This window comes from Saccopteryx bilineata, chromosome 3 (genome assembly GCF_036850765.1).
Source record: "Saccopteryx bilineata isolate mSacBil1 chromosome 3, mSacBil1_pri_phased_curated, whole genome shotgun sequence".
NCBI lineage: Eukaryota > Metazoa > Chordata > Mammalia > Chiroptera > Emballonuridae > Saccopteryx > Saccopteryx bilineata.
This window is the reverse complement of record NC_089492.1, coordinates 114,327,013-114,345,225: the sequence shown is the minus strand read 5'-3', so window position 1 is coordinate 114,345,225 and position 18,213 is coordinate 114,327,013. Positions and strand designations below refer to the sequence as shown.

General features: G+C 36.1%; 1 protein-coding gene across 2 annotated transcripts in view; it reads left to right on the top strand.

Moving 5' to 3' along the window:
• The window catches only part of FANCL (FA complementation group L), a 91,178-nt gene that overhangs the window by 36,679 nt on the left and 36,286 nt on the right, over positions 1-18,213 (top strand). For both annotated transcript variants that reach the window (XM_066267180.1, XM_066267181.1), the window contains exon 7: positions 280-348. In XM_066267180.1, coding sequence (XP_066123277.1) covers positions 280-348 — 69 coding nt within the window. The remainder of the gene's footprint in view (positions 1-279; positions 349-18,213) is intronic.

Genomic DNA, 18,213 nt, shown 5'->3' with positions numbered 1-18,213 from the left:
ATTAGCAGCTGACCTAATACTGACTTAATTTATTCCTCTTTGCTCAAAACTAATTGCATTGTTACCCCCAAATCACCAAACTTTGTACCTCCTGAGCATAACTTGATTATTCATAAGTTCTTGACATTTCTATAACAGTAGAATCAAAAAATTTATATAAATACACTTGTATATATAATACTTTTTCTTATATATTTAAGTTTTTCTAAAATACCTCATGTGAAATTGTCAGGAATTGTCACAGAAGCAAAAATAACTGAATTTTCTGCTTTTTCCTAGTACCCTGCAGAACCACCAGATTGTCTGGTGGATTTTCCTGTTTCATTTTCTGTCTCCTGGACACCACAGGTACAGTCCTAAATTTAAATAGCTAAAAACAATTCTATTTATTCATAAATGGCCACTCTAGGTTAGAAAGTGATTTTCATTTTGCTTTAAGTACTTATTTATAAACAGGACTTCTAGAGTGCTTCTTTCATATTTCCTAGAAATGTTCATTTTTTTCTCTGCACACATGTAAACATACCATCCAGCCTTTAGATCTTTATACTTCAGTTTAGAAAACAGTAAGAAGCTCTGTTGACAGAAAATTTGCTTTAAATTTAATTTCTAAAGGACTGTGTAAAGCATTGAGCAGTAAGTGGAAAATTGGGTGAAATTTTTCAAATTGCTTAAACTTTTAACATTGATGACATAATACCAGTGAATCTTCTTTCAAAGAGAAGGAGTTATGACTAGAAATATAAACCTTGCCATTTCAGCTCAGTTTTTATTGTTTTAAAGTTTTTCCTTCATTTATCCTTGACTTGGACTCTCAATTTTCTTTTTCTATGTGCTTTTTACTTTGAATCAAGAATATAGGAAATTCTTTCTCCTGTTTCTGTCAATTGAATTTCTCAGTACTTTGGTGATAGCTAACAAGATAATGTATTTAGAAGCACATTATAAACTGAAACATTGTATAGTATGAGGTGATATGATTATCAGTAGTACAGTAATCACAGTAAGTATATGATTTCTAAAGATCTGGCAAAATAATAGCAGTTAGGTTCAAAGCACAGTCTAGTGTTGATGGACATGGTCCTTTTTTCACAGGTAAATTGTGTTATCTGAAAGCAAATGGAAAGTACATTTCTTACGAAAGAGAAAAATAATTCTAGTGACATTTTACAAATATTTTCTAAATACAAGCTACCTATCTTTTTGTTATGAAATTTTGATAGGTTAAAGTGAAAATTTATGCTTACATTTTATATTATAAATATTATATATAAAATGTCCCATATATGAAGGTAGTTTTTTAACCTAACAGGATTTAAATAGCCTTGTGACGGTTTAAATGTCATTTTATTATACCTATATATTCAAAAGTTATTTTTATCATTTTCTTCTTTAAAAAAAAAGTCTTCCTCCTTTCGATGGAAATTGAGAAAAAAGCAAACTAAAGGAGAGGAAAAATCATAGATTTGCTTTTGATATTCTGTTATATATTATAAGTATATAAGAACACTGTGTTTTTTTATTTTAAGAATTGGAATTATATAAAATTTGTATTCCGTGTGTGTGTGTGTGTGTGTGTGTGTTTAAATATATATTGTTTATTTGGCTCTATAAGTTTTATCTTTGATTTCTATGAGATAAGATAACATTGTATCTTGATTGTATTATTCTTTCTAGATATGCTATCTCTAAATTCTACTTTAATATATATAAAACCCAAGGTTGAAGAATACTTTTTAAATGTTTTGAAGTTTTTTTTAAATGTCAGTAACCATACAAGTTTTCCCCAGACTTGACTCTCTGAAAAGAAGTTTGCATCTCTACAGAAAAATGCACTTAACCTTATTCTGCCACTTAGCAAAATTAATTTGTGACTCTACTAAGCTAGAATATCTTTGATGAAATTAAAAACAATGTTTGTATCCCTACTTAACACTAGCTCAAGTGCTTTGCATATATAAGTATGGAGTAAGTGTTTATAATATTAATTCAAATTGGGTCATACAAGTTTTCTGTTTTGTAACAGTTCCAATAAAATAGAATGAATTAGCAGTAACTGGAATGTCACAAATTATTTTTTAAGTTATTGCATATACTAAAGTTCTGAGCAAAATAAAAATAAAATTTTGGACACCTTTTTTCCATAACTCAGATTTGACAGATGTTAAATTTCATCTCATTTGCTTCAGATATATTTTTCTTTATTTGTGTTTCTCTCTTAGGAATAAATGTTTTTGGAACAACTACGACTTACCCCTTTTTCCCCTCTCTCCTTTCCTCTTTCTATCCTCCTCTTCCTTTCTAGAGTTAACCACTTCTCTGAAATTGATGTGTATGCTATGTATGCATATTTTTTCTACATTTTCTACATATTCTATAACATTTGCAGTCTTTTTTTCCCTACAACATTGTTTCTGTGTAGTACATTTATTTTAAATGCTTTATATCATTCCACTGTATGAATCTACCAGTTAATTTATCTGTTGCCCTACTGATAAGGTTGTTCACAATTTTCTTACCAAATTTCTTGCTGCAGTGACCATCCTAACATGTTTCTTTGTACACCTGTGAGGCTTTTAGTGTGGGTTAGGCCTGGAAGTGAAAAATGGAGGAATGTAGGGAAATGTACCTCTTTGAGATTACTAAACATTGCCGATTGCCTTCCCAAAATGGTTGTATAAGTTTCTTCTCCTACCCAGCAATGCATAGTAATTCCTACTTTCCCAAGTCCCTTCCAGTTACTAGTCTGATTTTAGTCTGACCTTTATTCTTAACAAGGATAATAAATCATTATTATTGTATATACTATATAATCTTAGCCTATTTGAATTTTTTCTTTTATTATAAGCATTTCTTATATATTTTGGCTACGAATTTAGTTGATTAGTTTGGGAGTTAAGTTTCTTCTCCCTGTGGCATGCTTTTACCTTTGTATATGGTATAGTTTGTTAATCAGAAGTTTAACTTGCAATGTGGTCACACTTATCAGTCTCTTCCTTCTGATTTCTCCTATTTTGTCTTGAATTAAAAAACCTTGCTTATTTTTTTCTGAAAGTATATTCTATAGTTTGTTCTAAAAGTTGTACTTTTTTCATATTTAAGTATTTAGGAGATAGGAATCTGTATTTACATTTGCCTATTTTGTGTATACTCATTGAATTTGGATGTGCCATCTTCGTTTGTAGAGTTTGGAGGTTGATTTCAGTTTTTCTTTTATGCATGCCTCTGAACTTTAGAAAGTTTTCAAGATATACTATTTACCTCTTCTTTTAAAGTCTAGCTGTACATCATAGGTATTTTGGTGATGTTACCAGCTATATTACTTTTGAGTCTTTTAGACATGATGTGAGTGTTGGCAATGTGTTTTGAAAGTAAGATGCAATATTAGACTTCTTTGCTGTTTTTGACCTTTTTTCATTGACTTGTTGGAAACAGTTTTACTTGTGATTTTTTTAAACAATTTTGTACAGTCGTGGTTCTTAAGCAAAATAAATGTTACTATTGTAGTCTAGTAGAGACTGTTAATAGGTTCCAGATAATTGATTTAAAAAAACAGTTCCTTGTCTCCTTTGTACATTTTTTTCTTTGGATTCAGTGTTTCTGAACTTTAAACTTGGAAGATCTTTATTTTTCTCTCTTTTTATAAAATAATAGACATGGCTTTGTGGCATCCATATTAAAAATGGGTAATTTTCCTTATGGTCCCTGTCTTCCTGCTGGGTTGATAATGTTTTGATGTATTTTTCTTTTGCTCTGATGAGAGGTCTGCTGCTGCTGCTCTGACATATTCATTTGGATGAATAATTATAACTTGCACAATGTCAAGCTGAAGATGGTAGGGTTTTGTGCATCATGACAAGCCTAGTAGCCAGTGCAGGTGTCTCACAGCATGATCAGCAACAGCCAGTGTATTCTGGCTCAGAGGAGACATTTAGAGTAGCAAGAAATCAGCACCAAGGGCAAGGCTGCTGCTACCACTGCTGCTGTGATATGCGCCAAAGAAACACAAAGTGCTTCTCAAAGACAAGTGACTGTGTACCTCTTCTCAGATATTTACTTTGTTTACTCCATTCAATTTTGTCTCATAGATTTTAGTATAGAATGTCAGAGCGTGCCATTTTTATCTGCTTCCCAGCCTGACATATGCTCCAAAATGTATCTTTAGCAATCTGTTATCTTTTGGACTTTTACATACAGGTCATACGGTCATACACTGTAAATAGTATTGACTAATAAGACTATAAAATTCCCGAATGTAAGATTTTAAGTGCACTGATATTAATGATTCTATAAAAAACAAATTCATTTTCTCCAGGTTGCTGACCAACCCAAAATGGAAGTTAAAATTGCAGTTCTACCTATAAATGTGCAATTAAGTGCAGTCTGGTGAAGTATTCTTGGCAGGGCGGTTGGAATTTTCAGATTTGGTATAATACAGTGAGCAGTGGTCTTTATATTTTTAACATGGAAATCTCATATTCTTGGAATAATGCCATGAATATAAGAAGAGCAAAACTAATGATAAAGCCACTGGCTAATAATCTGATGGTGAATTAAGAATTTGTAATTAAAGAAAACAGTCCTATTACATAGCAGGGAGCATGATCCATTAGTTAGAGCATCGAGTAGCAGTTGGGTATCCTAGGTTCTGTTTACATTTTAGCCGTTGACTTAATTGTATCATTTCAACTAATCACACTACTTCCCTTTACCTCAGTTCATGTGTATGTGGAATAATTAACTTTTTCTCTTTTGCAGAGATGTTAAGAAAAATAAATTTGGCCCCTGGCCGGTTGGCTCACTGGTAGAGTATTGGCCTGGCTTGTTGATGTCCTGGGTTTGATTCCCAGTCAGGGCACACAGAAGAAGCACCCATCTGCTTCTCTACCCCCCCCCTCCCTCCTGCAGCCATGGCTTGATTGGAGTGAGTTGTCCCAGGGCGCTGAGGATGGCTCCATGGCCTCTGCCTAAGGTGCTAAGAAGAGCTTGGTTGCTGAGCATCAGAGCAGTGCCCAGATGGGCAGAGCATTGCCCAAGTAAGCTAGCTGGGTAGATTCTGGTTAGGGCACATGTGGGGAGTCTGTCTCTCTGCATCCCCTTCTCTTAAAAAAAATAGGAAAAGAAAAATAAATTTGGTTTAAAACAATGTCAGAGGAAAAAAAGCCCTCAATCTCCACTATAAAGAATCCTGGGAAAGTTCTCCTTTTCTGGCCTACTGGATTCTCTTTCTTACCAGTTTTCTCTTTGCTGTCTTTGTTGGAGAACTCATAGTACTAGATTTTTGTTCACTCTTAAGTTGGTTAATTAAATACACTTTTATCTTCTTGGTACTCTTCTTGTTGCCAAAATGGTACAGATAAAAAGACATCACATTGATGAAAACAAAGAAATTTAATGTATTATTGAGATTTTGTGATATGGCATTAAAAGTAGCAATTTGACCTATTGTTGCCCTTTTATTCAATAACATTTATTTTAAAAATACCCTTCATTGATCAGAGAGAGAGAGAGAGAGAGAGGAAACAAGCAAAGTTAAGAATATATAAAAATCACCTTTAATGTCTTCATTTAGAATTGGGTTTTCAGTGAGTAGTTTTGAAATTGTACTTATCACTCACCAAAGTAGTTTAGCTTTTAAAATGTTAGTAATGCCGTGTATTTATTTTTCCAGGTAATCCTTAGATTCATTTAAGTTTTTAGTAATAATTGCGTTTTCATTTGTCCATCAAGTTAAGAATTGATATGTTCACAGTCTAGGAACTGATTATCTCTACATTTATATAGATTCCTGATCTCAAAGTTAGTTATATGTTAGCCATGTATTTCTTATCCTAAAATATTTTATTCATAATTAATGGAATTTATTTTTATTTCTATTTCTAGTTTGCCAAGAGTTTATGAATGAAAGTTGAATTTTTATTAAACATATTCTCTATGTCAAGATAATCAAATAATTTTTCCTCTTTAATTTGTTAATGTAGTAAATTATATTGTTTGATTTCCTAATAAACCAATCTTGCATTTTTGAAATAAACCCAGTTTAGGTTGTGATGTATTTTATATCAATCAATTGATCCTTTGGAAAGGGCAAAAAGCAACATAGTTCTAGTAATAGTGAGTTTTGAGGAGAGAGTAAAATTAGATGTTTGTATTTAATCTACCTACCTTCCTTACCTAGTAGCTTTAACTCTTAATCTTAAATGTGTAGTTTTTACTTTGTTTGAATTCTGATGAATGTGTAAATTGTTTTTCATAGCTTTCACTAATAGCTTCTAGTTTAAGAGAAGTATTGAAAATTTAAATACGTGTGCTAAATATGAGTGGAGTTTCACATTTTCAACTAGAGGCAAGTGACAAAAGAATTAAATCCTCCGATTTAAATATTTTCCCACCCCCTTGTGTAATTTGGTGGGAGTTAGTGTGGGAAGTTCAGGGTTCTTTGGACATTCACAGAACTTAAGGTAAGATAAGTAAGGGAACTGACTCACAAAGGTTTACTAGAGAATTTATATCCTAATTTTAGTGCTTTATTAGATAAAATTGTATAGCTGTCATGGTCAAGTCTTCTGTAAAAAACTTGTGAAAGTACATAAACAGAAAAGAGTCAATAACTTTCAGTAGGAAACAATAAATGCAGCATTTTTTATATACTATGTATGGAGCAGGATCCTAAGAATATTACGGTGAATTGGGCAGGTTTTAATACTCTAAATTGGGTTTTCCTGAGTCACCCTTAGTCTGATAAGGAGAGGGATTTAAAAAGGTAATTTCAGTAAAATGTGTTGAGTGATGATGGGCTGTTTTGATAAGGCAGAAGAGAGGCATATACTCTGAATTGATGTGGTCAGGCAAGTTTTCTGGATAGGATATTACTTAAGCTCAGTGAGTCATAAGGAATGAGAAGTTAGGATTGGGAAGAGAGAACTGGTTTAGCCAAAGAACAAAGGTATGAAATCCTAGGAGATAATGCATGAATTGCACATCATTTGGTACTCTATGGACTGGAGCTTTTGCTAGAGTTAGGCTGGGTCTGCTATACTAATGAGCTTGGCCTTTATCCTCAAAGTGTTGAGATTATACGGAAGAAGGGTTACATGGTCAGAATCTTATTTTATAGTAGCATTTCTCAAAGTGTTTTTTGTTTGGTTTTGTTTTTGGCTATAATAGGGTTAAGGTGAGGAAAGGACTCTATGATAGCACAACTTACATCTACAATTTCATAAATTTATTTGATTTCTTTTCATTTTTTTTTTATTAAGTGAGAGGCAGGGAGGCAGAGACAGAGACCTCGCATGTGCCTGGACCCCGGGATCCACCCAGCAAGCCCCTTACTGGGTGATGCTCTGCCCACCTGGGCCACTGCTCTTTTGCTCGGCAACTGAACTGGTTTAGCGCCTGAGGCAGGCCATGGAGCCATCCTCAGCACCCATCCTCAGGCCAACTCTGGTCTAGCCATTTGAGCCATGATTGTAGAAAGGGAAGAGAGATAGAGAGGCGGTGTAGCGGTGGAAAAGTACATGGTCTCCTCTCCTTTGTGTCCTGACCTGGAATCAAACCCAAGACTTCCACACACTGGGCGGATGCTCTACCACTGAGCCAACTGGCCAGGGCCTGCTATTTCTTGACTTTGGTTTTCTCAGATTTCTTTAGATGCCAAGAAATATTATAATTCTTCACATGGCTTCCCCCAACCCCTGCCACACACACATGCACACACCACACCTCTCTGAATTAGATTTCAATAAAACATGTTTTTGTTTTTTTTAGAAAAATAGGTCACTCTGCCAGTGTAGAGGGTTCTAAGTGAGGATGGCAAGCCTGCAGTGAAGGGAGCTGATCGAGAGGCTGCTGAACACATCCTTGCAGGAAATAATCAGGGTTTGTTCTAGGTTCATGGGTGCTGGGTAAGTAGAGGAAATTGAGAAAATGTCACAGGTTATATTGAGAGAATTTAGTGATTGATTATGCACAGATCTCACGGATTACTCCCAGTGCTGCTGGTGTGAGTGAAGAGGTTAGCTGGCAGTCAGGGAGATAGTGCAGGAAGAACAGGTGTAGAGACAGTTCTGTTTGGAATTTGATGACTTGGATATGCCTCTGGTATATGAAAGTAGATGTGTTTAGTGGGCAATTGGTTATGACTTGGAATACATATAATTTTAACTTCAGATGACTTCTGAGATTATCAAAGTTGAAGTTTTGTAGAAGATTTGAGACCTCTGCACTGTGAGCACACGAAATACTTTTATGGAACATTTTTTTTTATCAGATGCGTTCAGTACCACCTTAAGTTACATTAGTGATTTACCTGCTAATGTTACTAAATCTGACTTTGTTGTTGACCCTTGTGGTAGGCTTGCTGCAGTGAGGGTGGTGCATCAACTGTCTGCCGCTCTGAGGTCAGAAGCAGCAATTAGTGATCAGCACATAGATCCCTGATGTTTGAACTACAGGGTCCTTTGAGCCCACTCTGGCTTCTACAAGCTGTGTGCAGCTGTGTCTGGAGTGTTTGCATGGCTATCACAGGTCTGGGGGTTGGGTGACGGGTAACCCCTGCCAAGCTAGGAATTTAAATTGACCAAAGGTACCATCTTTCCATAGATTCCAGAGTTTTAAAATAAGTACGTCAGATATTTTGTTAGTGCAATTTTTGTGTAGGTGGGGACAGAGATTCTCGGTGCTTCCTACTCAGCCATCTACCCAGATTCCTCTCCTAATTGGCCTCATTTTTATTATTGTTGTTTTTAATGGTCTAGAAAGTGGTAGGCAAACTTACTAGTCAACAGAGCCAAATATCAACAGTGAAACGATTGAGATTTCTTTTGAGAGCCAAATTTTTTAAATTTAAACTATATAGGTAGGTACATTCCTTATCAAGGTAGCGCCCGCACGTGGTATTTTGTGGAAGAGCCATACTCAAGGGGCCAAAGAGCCACGTGTGGCTCGCGAGCTGCAGTTAGGACAGCTAAGGACCAAATTACAAATGTTTGTTTATTTTCAGTATACACTTGACAGATGTTTCCATCCGTCTTTAGTCTTTTCTTAAAACAGCTACAATCCTGTAATGGCTACACCCAAAGTAAATATGTTTCATTTGACCTTGTGGGCAGATACCTTTTTCACATGACTTGAAAAATGGTGGCAGGTCTTTTATACCATTAGTGGTCAATTCTAGTCAAAATAAACTTAAATGTACAAAGAGAGAAATGCTCTTTATGGATTACTTAATAGAAAATAGCATTTGATTACATAGATTTAGTTATAGTGATATCTACAGAAAGAGTTGAGAACATCAATGAAGCTTCCAAATAAGAGCAAATGAATGAAATGAGTTACCATCTTTAAAGATATCAGATTAGAAATATTGCAATTAATATTAAAATTAAATTTGTTAAAAAGTTTAATCTCTTGATATTTCCTTATTCTATGGAAGCCTTTTGAATCCCTGAGAGATAAAGACAAAAATGATGATTAAAGGACTTATCCTCAAGTATTATAGGAAAGTATAAAAAAAATTGGAATGGAAAGCATCTGTTGCAAGAACCAGAAAATTATGCTATTAATTTAAGTGTCATCAGAGCACAAAAGATCACATTTTGGGATTGAGAAAATTATTAAAATATTGGAAATAATAGTACTTAAGATGAAGATATTTTACTGTAAGATCTGGTTAAGTGACTGATATTATTAGATCACTTCAGGTATTATAAAAGTAACAAAATGCTTTTAAAGATAATAAGCGTTACATTTTGAGATTGGCAGTGTTCACTTTTCTGCTTAAGTGCTTTCCTAGTTTAACATAATTTAATAACAGTTATGGGGGAATAGCTAACTCTTGGTTCCCTTATATATCTTTTCTCCTTCCTTCTTCAATATATACACATTATATATATACATGTAATAGTGATAAGATTTTATTCTCTAAGTGGTGGGAATGTGAACACTGTTCTGCCTTTATCTTTACTGTTAGAAATGTTTTCATTTTCTAAGTTCTTAAAAGCTTCTAATTGTTGAGACATACACTGCAAAGAAGGTACTGCAGTGTAGATCCATTACTGTCCAGAAATCAGAATGAGTGCCGTTTTAAACAGCTTTGTTGAGATATAATTGATACACAATAAACCGAACATGCTTTAAATGTGTAATTTGGTGAATTTGACAAATGTTTACACCTGTAAAATCACCCCTGTAATCAAGAAAATAAACATTTCCATTATACCCAAGCTTCCTCCTTGCCCTTATTTCCTCCCTTCCCTCCCTCTTGACTGGTCCCCAGGCAACTACTGATCTGCTTTCTAAAATTTTATATAATTGCACATACTTTCCTATGTCTGTTTTCTTTCCTCAGCATAACCAGAGATTCATCCATGTTGCACCATGTAATAACAGTTCATTCTTTACGCTGAGTAGTCTCGGTTGTATGGATATACCACATATTGTCCCTTTAGGCTGAGGGGCAGACATACCGGTTGTTTTGAAGATGTGGGTGTTACAATGTAATGGCTGTGAATTTCACGTGCATGTCATTATGTGAGCCATATGCATTCATTTCTCTTTAGCAGCTACCTAGGAATGGAATGGCTGGATCATATAGGAGATACATGTTTAATTTTTGATGAAACTGCCGAACAGTTTTTCACTAGTCTGTAGCCATAAAGCTAATGAGAACTTTTTTTTTTTTTTTGTATTTTTCCGAAGCTGGAAACGGGGAGGCAGTCAGACAGACTCCCGCATGCGCCCGACTGGGATCCACCTGGCATGCTCACCAAGGGGCGATGCTCTACCCATCTTGGGACGTCGCTCTGCCGCAATCAGAGCCATTCTAGCGCCTGAGGCAGAGGCCACAGAGCCATCCTCAGCGCCCGGGCAAACTTTGCTCCATTGGAGCCTCGGCTGCGGGAGGGGAAGAGAGAGACAGAGAGGAAGGAGAGGGGGAGGGGTGGAGAAGCAGATGGGCGCTTCTCCTGTGTGCCCTGGCCGGGAATCGAACCCGGGACTCCTGCACGCCAGGCCGACGCTCTACCACTGAGCCAACCGGCCAGGGCTAATGAGAACTTTTTCATCTACCTCCTATTTACTGGTTGCGCTTCATAAAAAAATGTGACGCCTTTTAAAGTTTTTGAATAATGGTACAATGTAATCTTCTGATGGTTTATTTTTATTTTTAGTGAGAAAGAGAGGGGGAAGAGATGAGAAGCCTCAGCTTGTAGTTGTGTCACTTCAGATGTTGATTGCTTCTCATAAGTGCCTTGACCAGGGGCTCTAGCTGAGCCAGTGACCTCTTGCTCAAGCCAGCAACTATGGGATCATGTCGATGATCCCACGCTCAAGTTGGATAAGCCTGTGCTCAAGCTGGCGACCTTGGGATTTTGAACCTGCAACATCAGCATCCCAGGTCAATGTTCTATCTATTGCACCACCACTGGTCAGTTTTTTTCAGAAATTAAAAAAAAATTATTGATTTTTGGGGTAGGGGAGGGAAGAGAGAGAGAGAAAGGTGATAGGGGAGGAGCTGGAAGCATCAACTCGTAGTTGCTCCTCATATGTGCCTTGACTGGGCAAGCCCAGGGTTTCAAACCAGTGACCTCAATGCTCCAGACCCACGGTTTTGTACACAACACCACTACAGCCAGGCAGGTTTATTTTTTAAACACGAATTAGAATAAGCAACTTGACCTTTCCCTGCTTCAGTACAAGGGTACTTGATTCAGGCGTGCTTTCCAACCTAAAAGTCGGTCAGCATTGCCAAAATAGACTGTGCTTTAAGTATAAAACTGGTCAGGAAAAACAGTAAGCCTGTTAGTATTTTTTGTAAGGTCATGATTTGGTGAACTTTGAATAGACTTTCTAATGGTTCATAATCTCAAAATTTAAATGCTGAATCTTTTAAAAACTGAAAAGATTGTTCAGAAATGTTTTCGGTTCAGAAATTTTCAGTAAATCAATGTAGGGGTCCCACACACAGATCTTTTCACTGAGAAGCCCATGTATAGAACAGTCCTGATACTCTGATTTCAGTGCAAAGAATTTCATTATGCCTTAGGTGAGTCTAATATTAAATTGATCTCTTAATATTTTCATGCCTGATATTTTCAGTCATGTGAAGATGTCTTATTTTTTTCCTCAAGATTAATACATTCTTTTTATTCTTCTGACCTTTGCTTTTAACACAGGAAATTGGACTCCATATCAGGGAATAGCTCCCCTGTTAAATTTAGCTCTTCTGCTTGAAGTGCTTATAATGTTACAGAGGTGGACAGACACACATAAAATAGTTTGTTGAGGTTGGAATGCCTTCAACATGGGCCACTGCTGCAAATCTCTGGAGTGGGTAGAATAGAATGTACTCTTCTCAGCTTGCTGTAAATTTTTTAACTTTCTCAAAAAAATTTTTTTAAACATTTTTAAGGACAGAGCTTGTTGAGGCTCTTTTCCTCCTGTCCTCTCTTTCCCACCACGGCAAGGCTTAGGCGAGAGGATCTACATCATCATGCTCATTTCTGGGATACTCTTCTTCTCCCTGAGCTAGTTTATTGCTTTTGGGACATAAAGCCTTTTGTTTATTTCTTTATAGTTTTGTAAGTAGTAATTTCAATTTTTTTCTCCATTTCTTTTGTCTTCTATTTTTGTTTCTGTATTCCATCTCCTTTAACCATGGTGCTATATATATGTGTAAAGACGATGGCATTTTTCTTAGATTAGTAAATTAACCAGTTGTAATATTTTGGGTGTTATTTTTAGATCTTTACCACATTTAAGCTATTTATTTGCTTTGTTTTTCCTGCTAGGAATTTGTGGATGCAAACCAATTCCAAAAACACAAAAGTTGAAGAGATTGTTTTTATTCCCCTCGTATATTCTTGCCCTCTTTGTCATAGATTAATTGACCATACAGACATGGGTTTATTTCTGGGCTTTCTATTCTGTTTCATTGTCCTATGTATGTATGTGTGTTTTTTATGCCAGTACCATTTTGTTTTAATTTATATAGTCATGTAGTATAGTTTGATATCAGGTAGCATACCTCCTACTTTGTTATTCAGGGTCTTTTGTGGTTCTATATGAAGTTTAGAATTGTTCGTTTAGTTCTGTGAAAAATGCCATTGATATTTTGATAAGGATTGCATGGAATCTTTGGGTAATATGAACATTTTAATGATGTTAATTCTTCCTATCCATGATCATGATAGATATCATGACATAGCCTATTATGATCATGATACATGATCATTTGTATCTTAAGTTTTTTTCCTCAGTGTCTTACATTTTCTGAGTATAGGACTTTTACCTCCTTGATTAAATTTATTCTTTTTTTATGCAATTGTAAATGAGGTTATTTTCTTTATTTCTCTGATAGTTGGTTTTTAGTATATAAAAATGCAACTGAGGCCCTGGCCAGTTGACTCAGTGGTAGAGCGTCGGCCTGGTGTGCAGGAGTCCCAGGTTCGATTCCTGGCCAGGGCACACAGGAGAAGCGCCCATCTGCTTCTCCCCCTCTCGCCCTCTCCTTCCTCTCTGTCTCTCTCTTCCCCTCCTGCAGCCAAGGCTCCATTGGAGCAAAGTTGGCCGGGGCGCTGAGGATGGCTCCATGGCCTCTGCCTCAGGTGCTAGAATGGCCCTGGTTGCAACAGAGCAACGCCCAGATGGGCAGAGCATCGCCCCCTGGTGGGCATGCCAGGTGGATCCCGGTCGGGTGCATGCAGGAGTCTGACTGCCTCCCCGTTTCCAACTTCAGAAAAATACAAAAAAAAACCCAACTGATTTTTTAATAATAATTTTGTATCCTGCCACTTTACTGAATTCATTTATACTAGTTTTGGTATCAGGATAAAAAGTTTTTAAAAACCATACTAAATAGAGACCAATGATGCATTCGAACAATATCATTGTAGTCAAATCAGAAGCAAAGCAGTCTTGATTATTATAGAATGGATTAAGAGCATGCATGCACCATGGTTTCACAGGATCTAAAAATGCTCACCTCTGCAGTGAAGTTCTGTAATAATCCAGTAACTAATACTGGGAGTGCTGTAAAAGAGAAACCAAACCGTGGGACTGAGGACGTACTTCAGTCATGGAAGGAAAGCCACTCTGGTGAAAGCAGACCCCCACTGTACCTGTTCATTTTCACCAGCCTATAATGCTAAGGCTTTGCTCATCTCTTTTTTTTTTTTAATTAAATTTAATGCAGTGACATTGATAAATCAGGGTACATATGTTGAGAGAAAATATCTCTAGCTTATTTTGACATTTGATTGTGCTGTATACCCCTCCCCCAAAGTTAAATTGTTTTCTGTCACCTTCTATCTGGTTTTCTTTGTGCCGCTCCCCTCCCCTCACCCCTTTCTCCTTCTTCACCCCATCCCCCCTCCCCCAACCCCCCACCCCTGTTGCCATCACATTCTTGTTCATGTCTCTGAGTCTCATTTTTATGTCCCATCTATGTATGGATTCATCTTAGTTTTTTTTCTGATTTACTTATTTCACTCCGTATAATGTTGTCAAGGTCCATCCATGTTATTGTAAATGATCCGATGTCATCATTTCTTATGGCTGAGTAGTATTCCATAGTATAAATGTACCAAAGCTTTTTAATCCACTCGTCCTCTGACAGACACTTGGGCTGTTTCCAGATCTTCACTATTGTGAACAATGCTGCCACAAACATGCGGGTGCATTTTTCCTTTTCGAGCCGTTCTATGGTGTCCTTGGGGTATATTCCTAAAAGTGGGATAGCTGGGTCAAAAGGCAGTTTGATTTTCAGTTTTTTGAGGAATCTCCATACTGTTTTCCACAGTGGCTGCACCAGTCTGCATTCCCACCAGCAGTGCAGGAGGGTTCCCTTTTCTCCACATCCTCGCCAGCACTTATTCTGTGTTGTTTTGTTGATAAGCGCCATTCTGACTGGTGTAAGGTGATATCTCATTGTGGTTTTAATTTGCATTTCTCTAATGATTAGTGATGTTGAGCATTTTTTCATATGCCTATTGGCCATCTGTATGTCCTCTTTGGAGAAGTGTCTATTCATCTCTTTTGCCCATTTTTGGATTGGGTTGTTTGTCTTCCTGGTGTTGAGTTTTACAAGTTCTTTATAAATTTTGGTTATTAACCCCTTATCAGACATATTGTCAAATATGTTCTCCCATTGTGTAGTTTGTCTTTTTATTCTGTTCTTGTTGTCTTTAGCTGTGCAAAAGCTTTTTAGTTTGATATAGTCCCATTTGTTTATCTTGTCTTTTATTTCACTTCCCCGTGGAGATAAATCAGCAAATATATTGCTCCGAGTGATGTCTGAGAGCTTACTGCCTGTGTTTTCTTCTAAGATGCTTATGGTTTCACGGCCTACATTTAAGTCTTTTATCCATTTTGAGTTTATTTTTGTGAGTGGTGTAAGCTGGTGATCTAGTTTCATTTTTTTGCAGGTAGCTGTCCAATTTTCCCAACACCATTTGTTAAAGAGGCTGTCTTTACTCCATTGTATTTCCTTACCTCCTTTGTCAAATATCAGTTGTCCATAGAACTGTGGGTTTATTTCTGGGTTCTCTGTTCTGTTCCATTGATCTATATGCCTGTTCTTATGCCAGTACCAGGCTGTTTTGAGTACAACGGCCTTGTAGTATAACTTGATATCAGGAAGTGTGATACCTCCCACTTTATTCTTCTTTTTTAAGATTGCTGAGGCTATTCATGTCCTCTTTTGGTTCCATATAAATTTTTGGAATATGTGTTCTATATCTTTGAAGTATGTCATTGGTATTTTAATTGGTATTGCATTGAATTTATAGATTGCTTTGGGTAATATAGACATTTTAATGATGTTTATTCTTCCTAACCATGAGCACGGTATATGCTTCCACTTGTTTGTATCTTCCTTGATTTCTTTTATCAATGTTTTATAATTTTCCAAGTAAAAGTCTATAATCTCCTTGGTTAAATGTACCCCTAGGTATTTTATTTTTTTAGTTGTAATAGTGAAGAGGATTGTTTCCTTAATTTCTCTGACTCTTCATTGTTGGTGTATAAAAATGCTTCTGATTTCTGAGTATTAATTTCATATCCTGCCACTTTGCTGAATTTATTTATCAGGTCCAGTAGTTTTTTGACTGAGACTTTAGGGTTTTCTATATACAATATCATATCATCTGCAAATAATGATAGTTTTACTTCTTTTCCAACTTGAATGCCTTTTATTTCTTCTTCTTGTCTGATTGCTGTGGCTAGGACTTCCAGGACTATGTTAAATAAGAGTGGTGAAAGGGGGCACCCCTGCCTTGTTCCTGATCTTAAGGGTATTGCTTTTAATTTTTTCCCATTGAGTATGATGTTGGCTGTGGATTTCTCATAGATGGCTTTTATCATGTTGAGGTATGTTCCTTGTATTCCCACTTTGCTGAGAGTTTTGATCATGAATGGGTGCTGGATTTTATCAAACGCTTTTTCTGCATCTATTGAAATTATCATATGGTTTTTCTCCTTTTTGTTTATGTGATCAATCACATTGATTGATTTATGAATATTGTACCAGCCTTGCCTCCCCAGAATAAATCCCACTTGATCATGGTGTATGATTTTTTCCATATATTGTTGGATCCGGTTTGCTAATATTTTGTTGAGGATTTTAGCATCTATATTCATCAGAGATATTGGCCTATAATTTTCTTTCTTTGTGTTGTCTTTGCCTGGTTTTGGAATCAGAATTATGCTCGCCTCATAAAAGGAGCTTGGAAGTCTTCCTTCCTCTTGAATTTTTTGAAATAGTTTGAGAAGGATAGGAATTAGTTCTTTGAATATTTGGTACAATTCCGTTGTGAAGCCATCGGGCCCCGGATTTTTCTTTGTTGGGAGTTTTTTGATAACTGTTTCGATCTCATTTGTTGTAATCAGTCTGTTTAGGTTTTCTGATTCTTCCAGATTGATTTTTGGAAGATTGTATGTTTCAAGGAATTTGTCCATTTCATCTATGTTGTCTAGTTTTTTGGCATACAGTTCTTCATAGTATTTTCTTACAATATTTTATATTTCTGTTGTGTCAGTTGTTATTTCTCCTCGCTCATTTCTAATTTTATTTGAGTCCTCTCTCTCTTTTTCTTGGTGAGTCTACTTAAAGGTCATCAATCTTGTTTACCTTTTCAAAGGACCAGCTCCTAGTTTCATTGATCCTCTGTACTGTTTCTTTAGACTCTATGTCATTTATTTCTGCTCTGATCTTTATTATTTCCTTCCTTCTACTACATTTGGGCTTTACTTGCTGTTCTTTTTCTAATTCTTTTAGATGCAGGGTTAAGTTGTTTATTTGAGCTTTTTCTAGCTTCTGAAAGTGTGCCTGTAGTGCTATGAACTTCCCTCTCAGCACTGCTTTTGCTGTGTCCCATAAATTTTGAGTTGTTGTATGCTCATTGTCATTCGTTTCTAGGAATTTTTTTATTTCTTCTTTGATCTCATTCTTAATCCATTCATTATTTAACACCCTGCTATTTAGTTTCCATGTGTTTGAGAATTTTTGAGCTTTTCTGCTGTGATTCATTTCTAGTTTTATGCCGTTGTGATCGGAGAAAGTGCTTGATATGATTTCAGTCTTCTTAAATTTGTTGAGAGCACTTTTGTGCCCTAACATGTGGTCTATCCTAGAGAATGTACCATGAGCACTTGAAAAGAATGTATATTCTGCTGCTTTAGGGTGAAAGGTTCTGAAGATATCTATTAAATCGAGTTGATCTAGTGTTTCCAATAAGTCTGCTGTTTCTTTGTTAATTTTCTTTCTTGAGGATCTATCTAGTGATGTTAGTGGGGTATTGAAATCCCCTACTATTATAGTATTGCTGTTGATCTCGCCCTTTAAATCCATCAAAATCTGTTTTATATATTTGGGTGCTCCTATATTAGGTGCATAGATATTTATAATAGTTATATCTTCCTGTTGTATTACTCCTTTTATCATTTTGTAGTGGCCTTCTTTATCTCTTACTATATCCTTTGTTTTAAAGTCCAATTTGTCTGATATAAGTATTGCTACCCCAGCTTTTTTTTCATTTCCGTTTGCATGAAATTTTTTTTTCCATTCTTTTACCTTCAATCTATGTGTGTCTTTTGTTCTAAGGTGTGTCTCTTGTAGACAACATATGTATGGGTCCTGTTTTCTTATCCACGCAGCTACCCTATGTCTTTTGATTGGATCATTTAATCCATTTACATTTAAAGTTATTATTGATATGT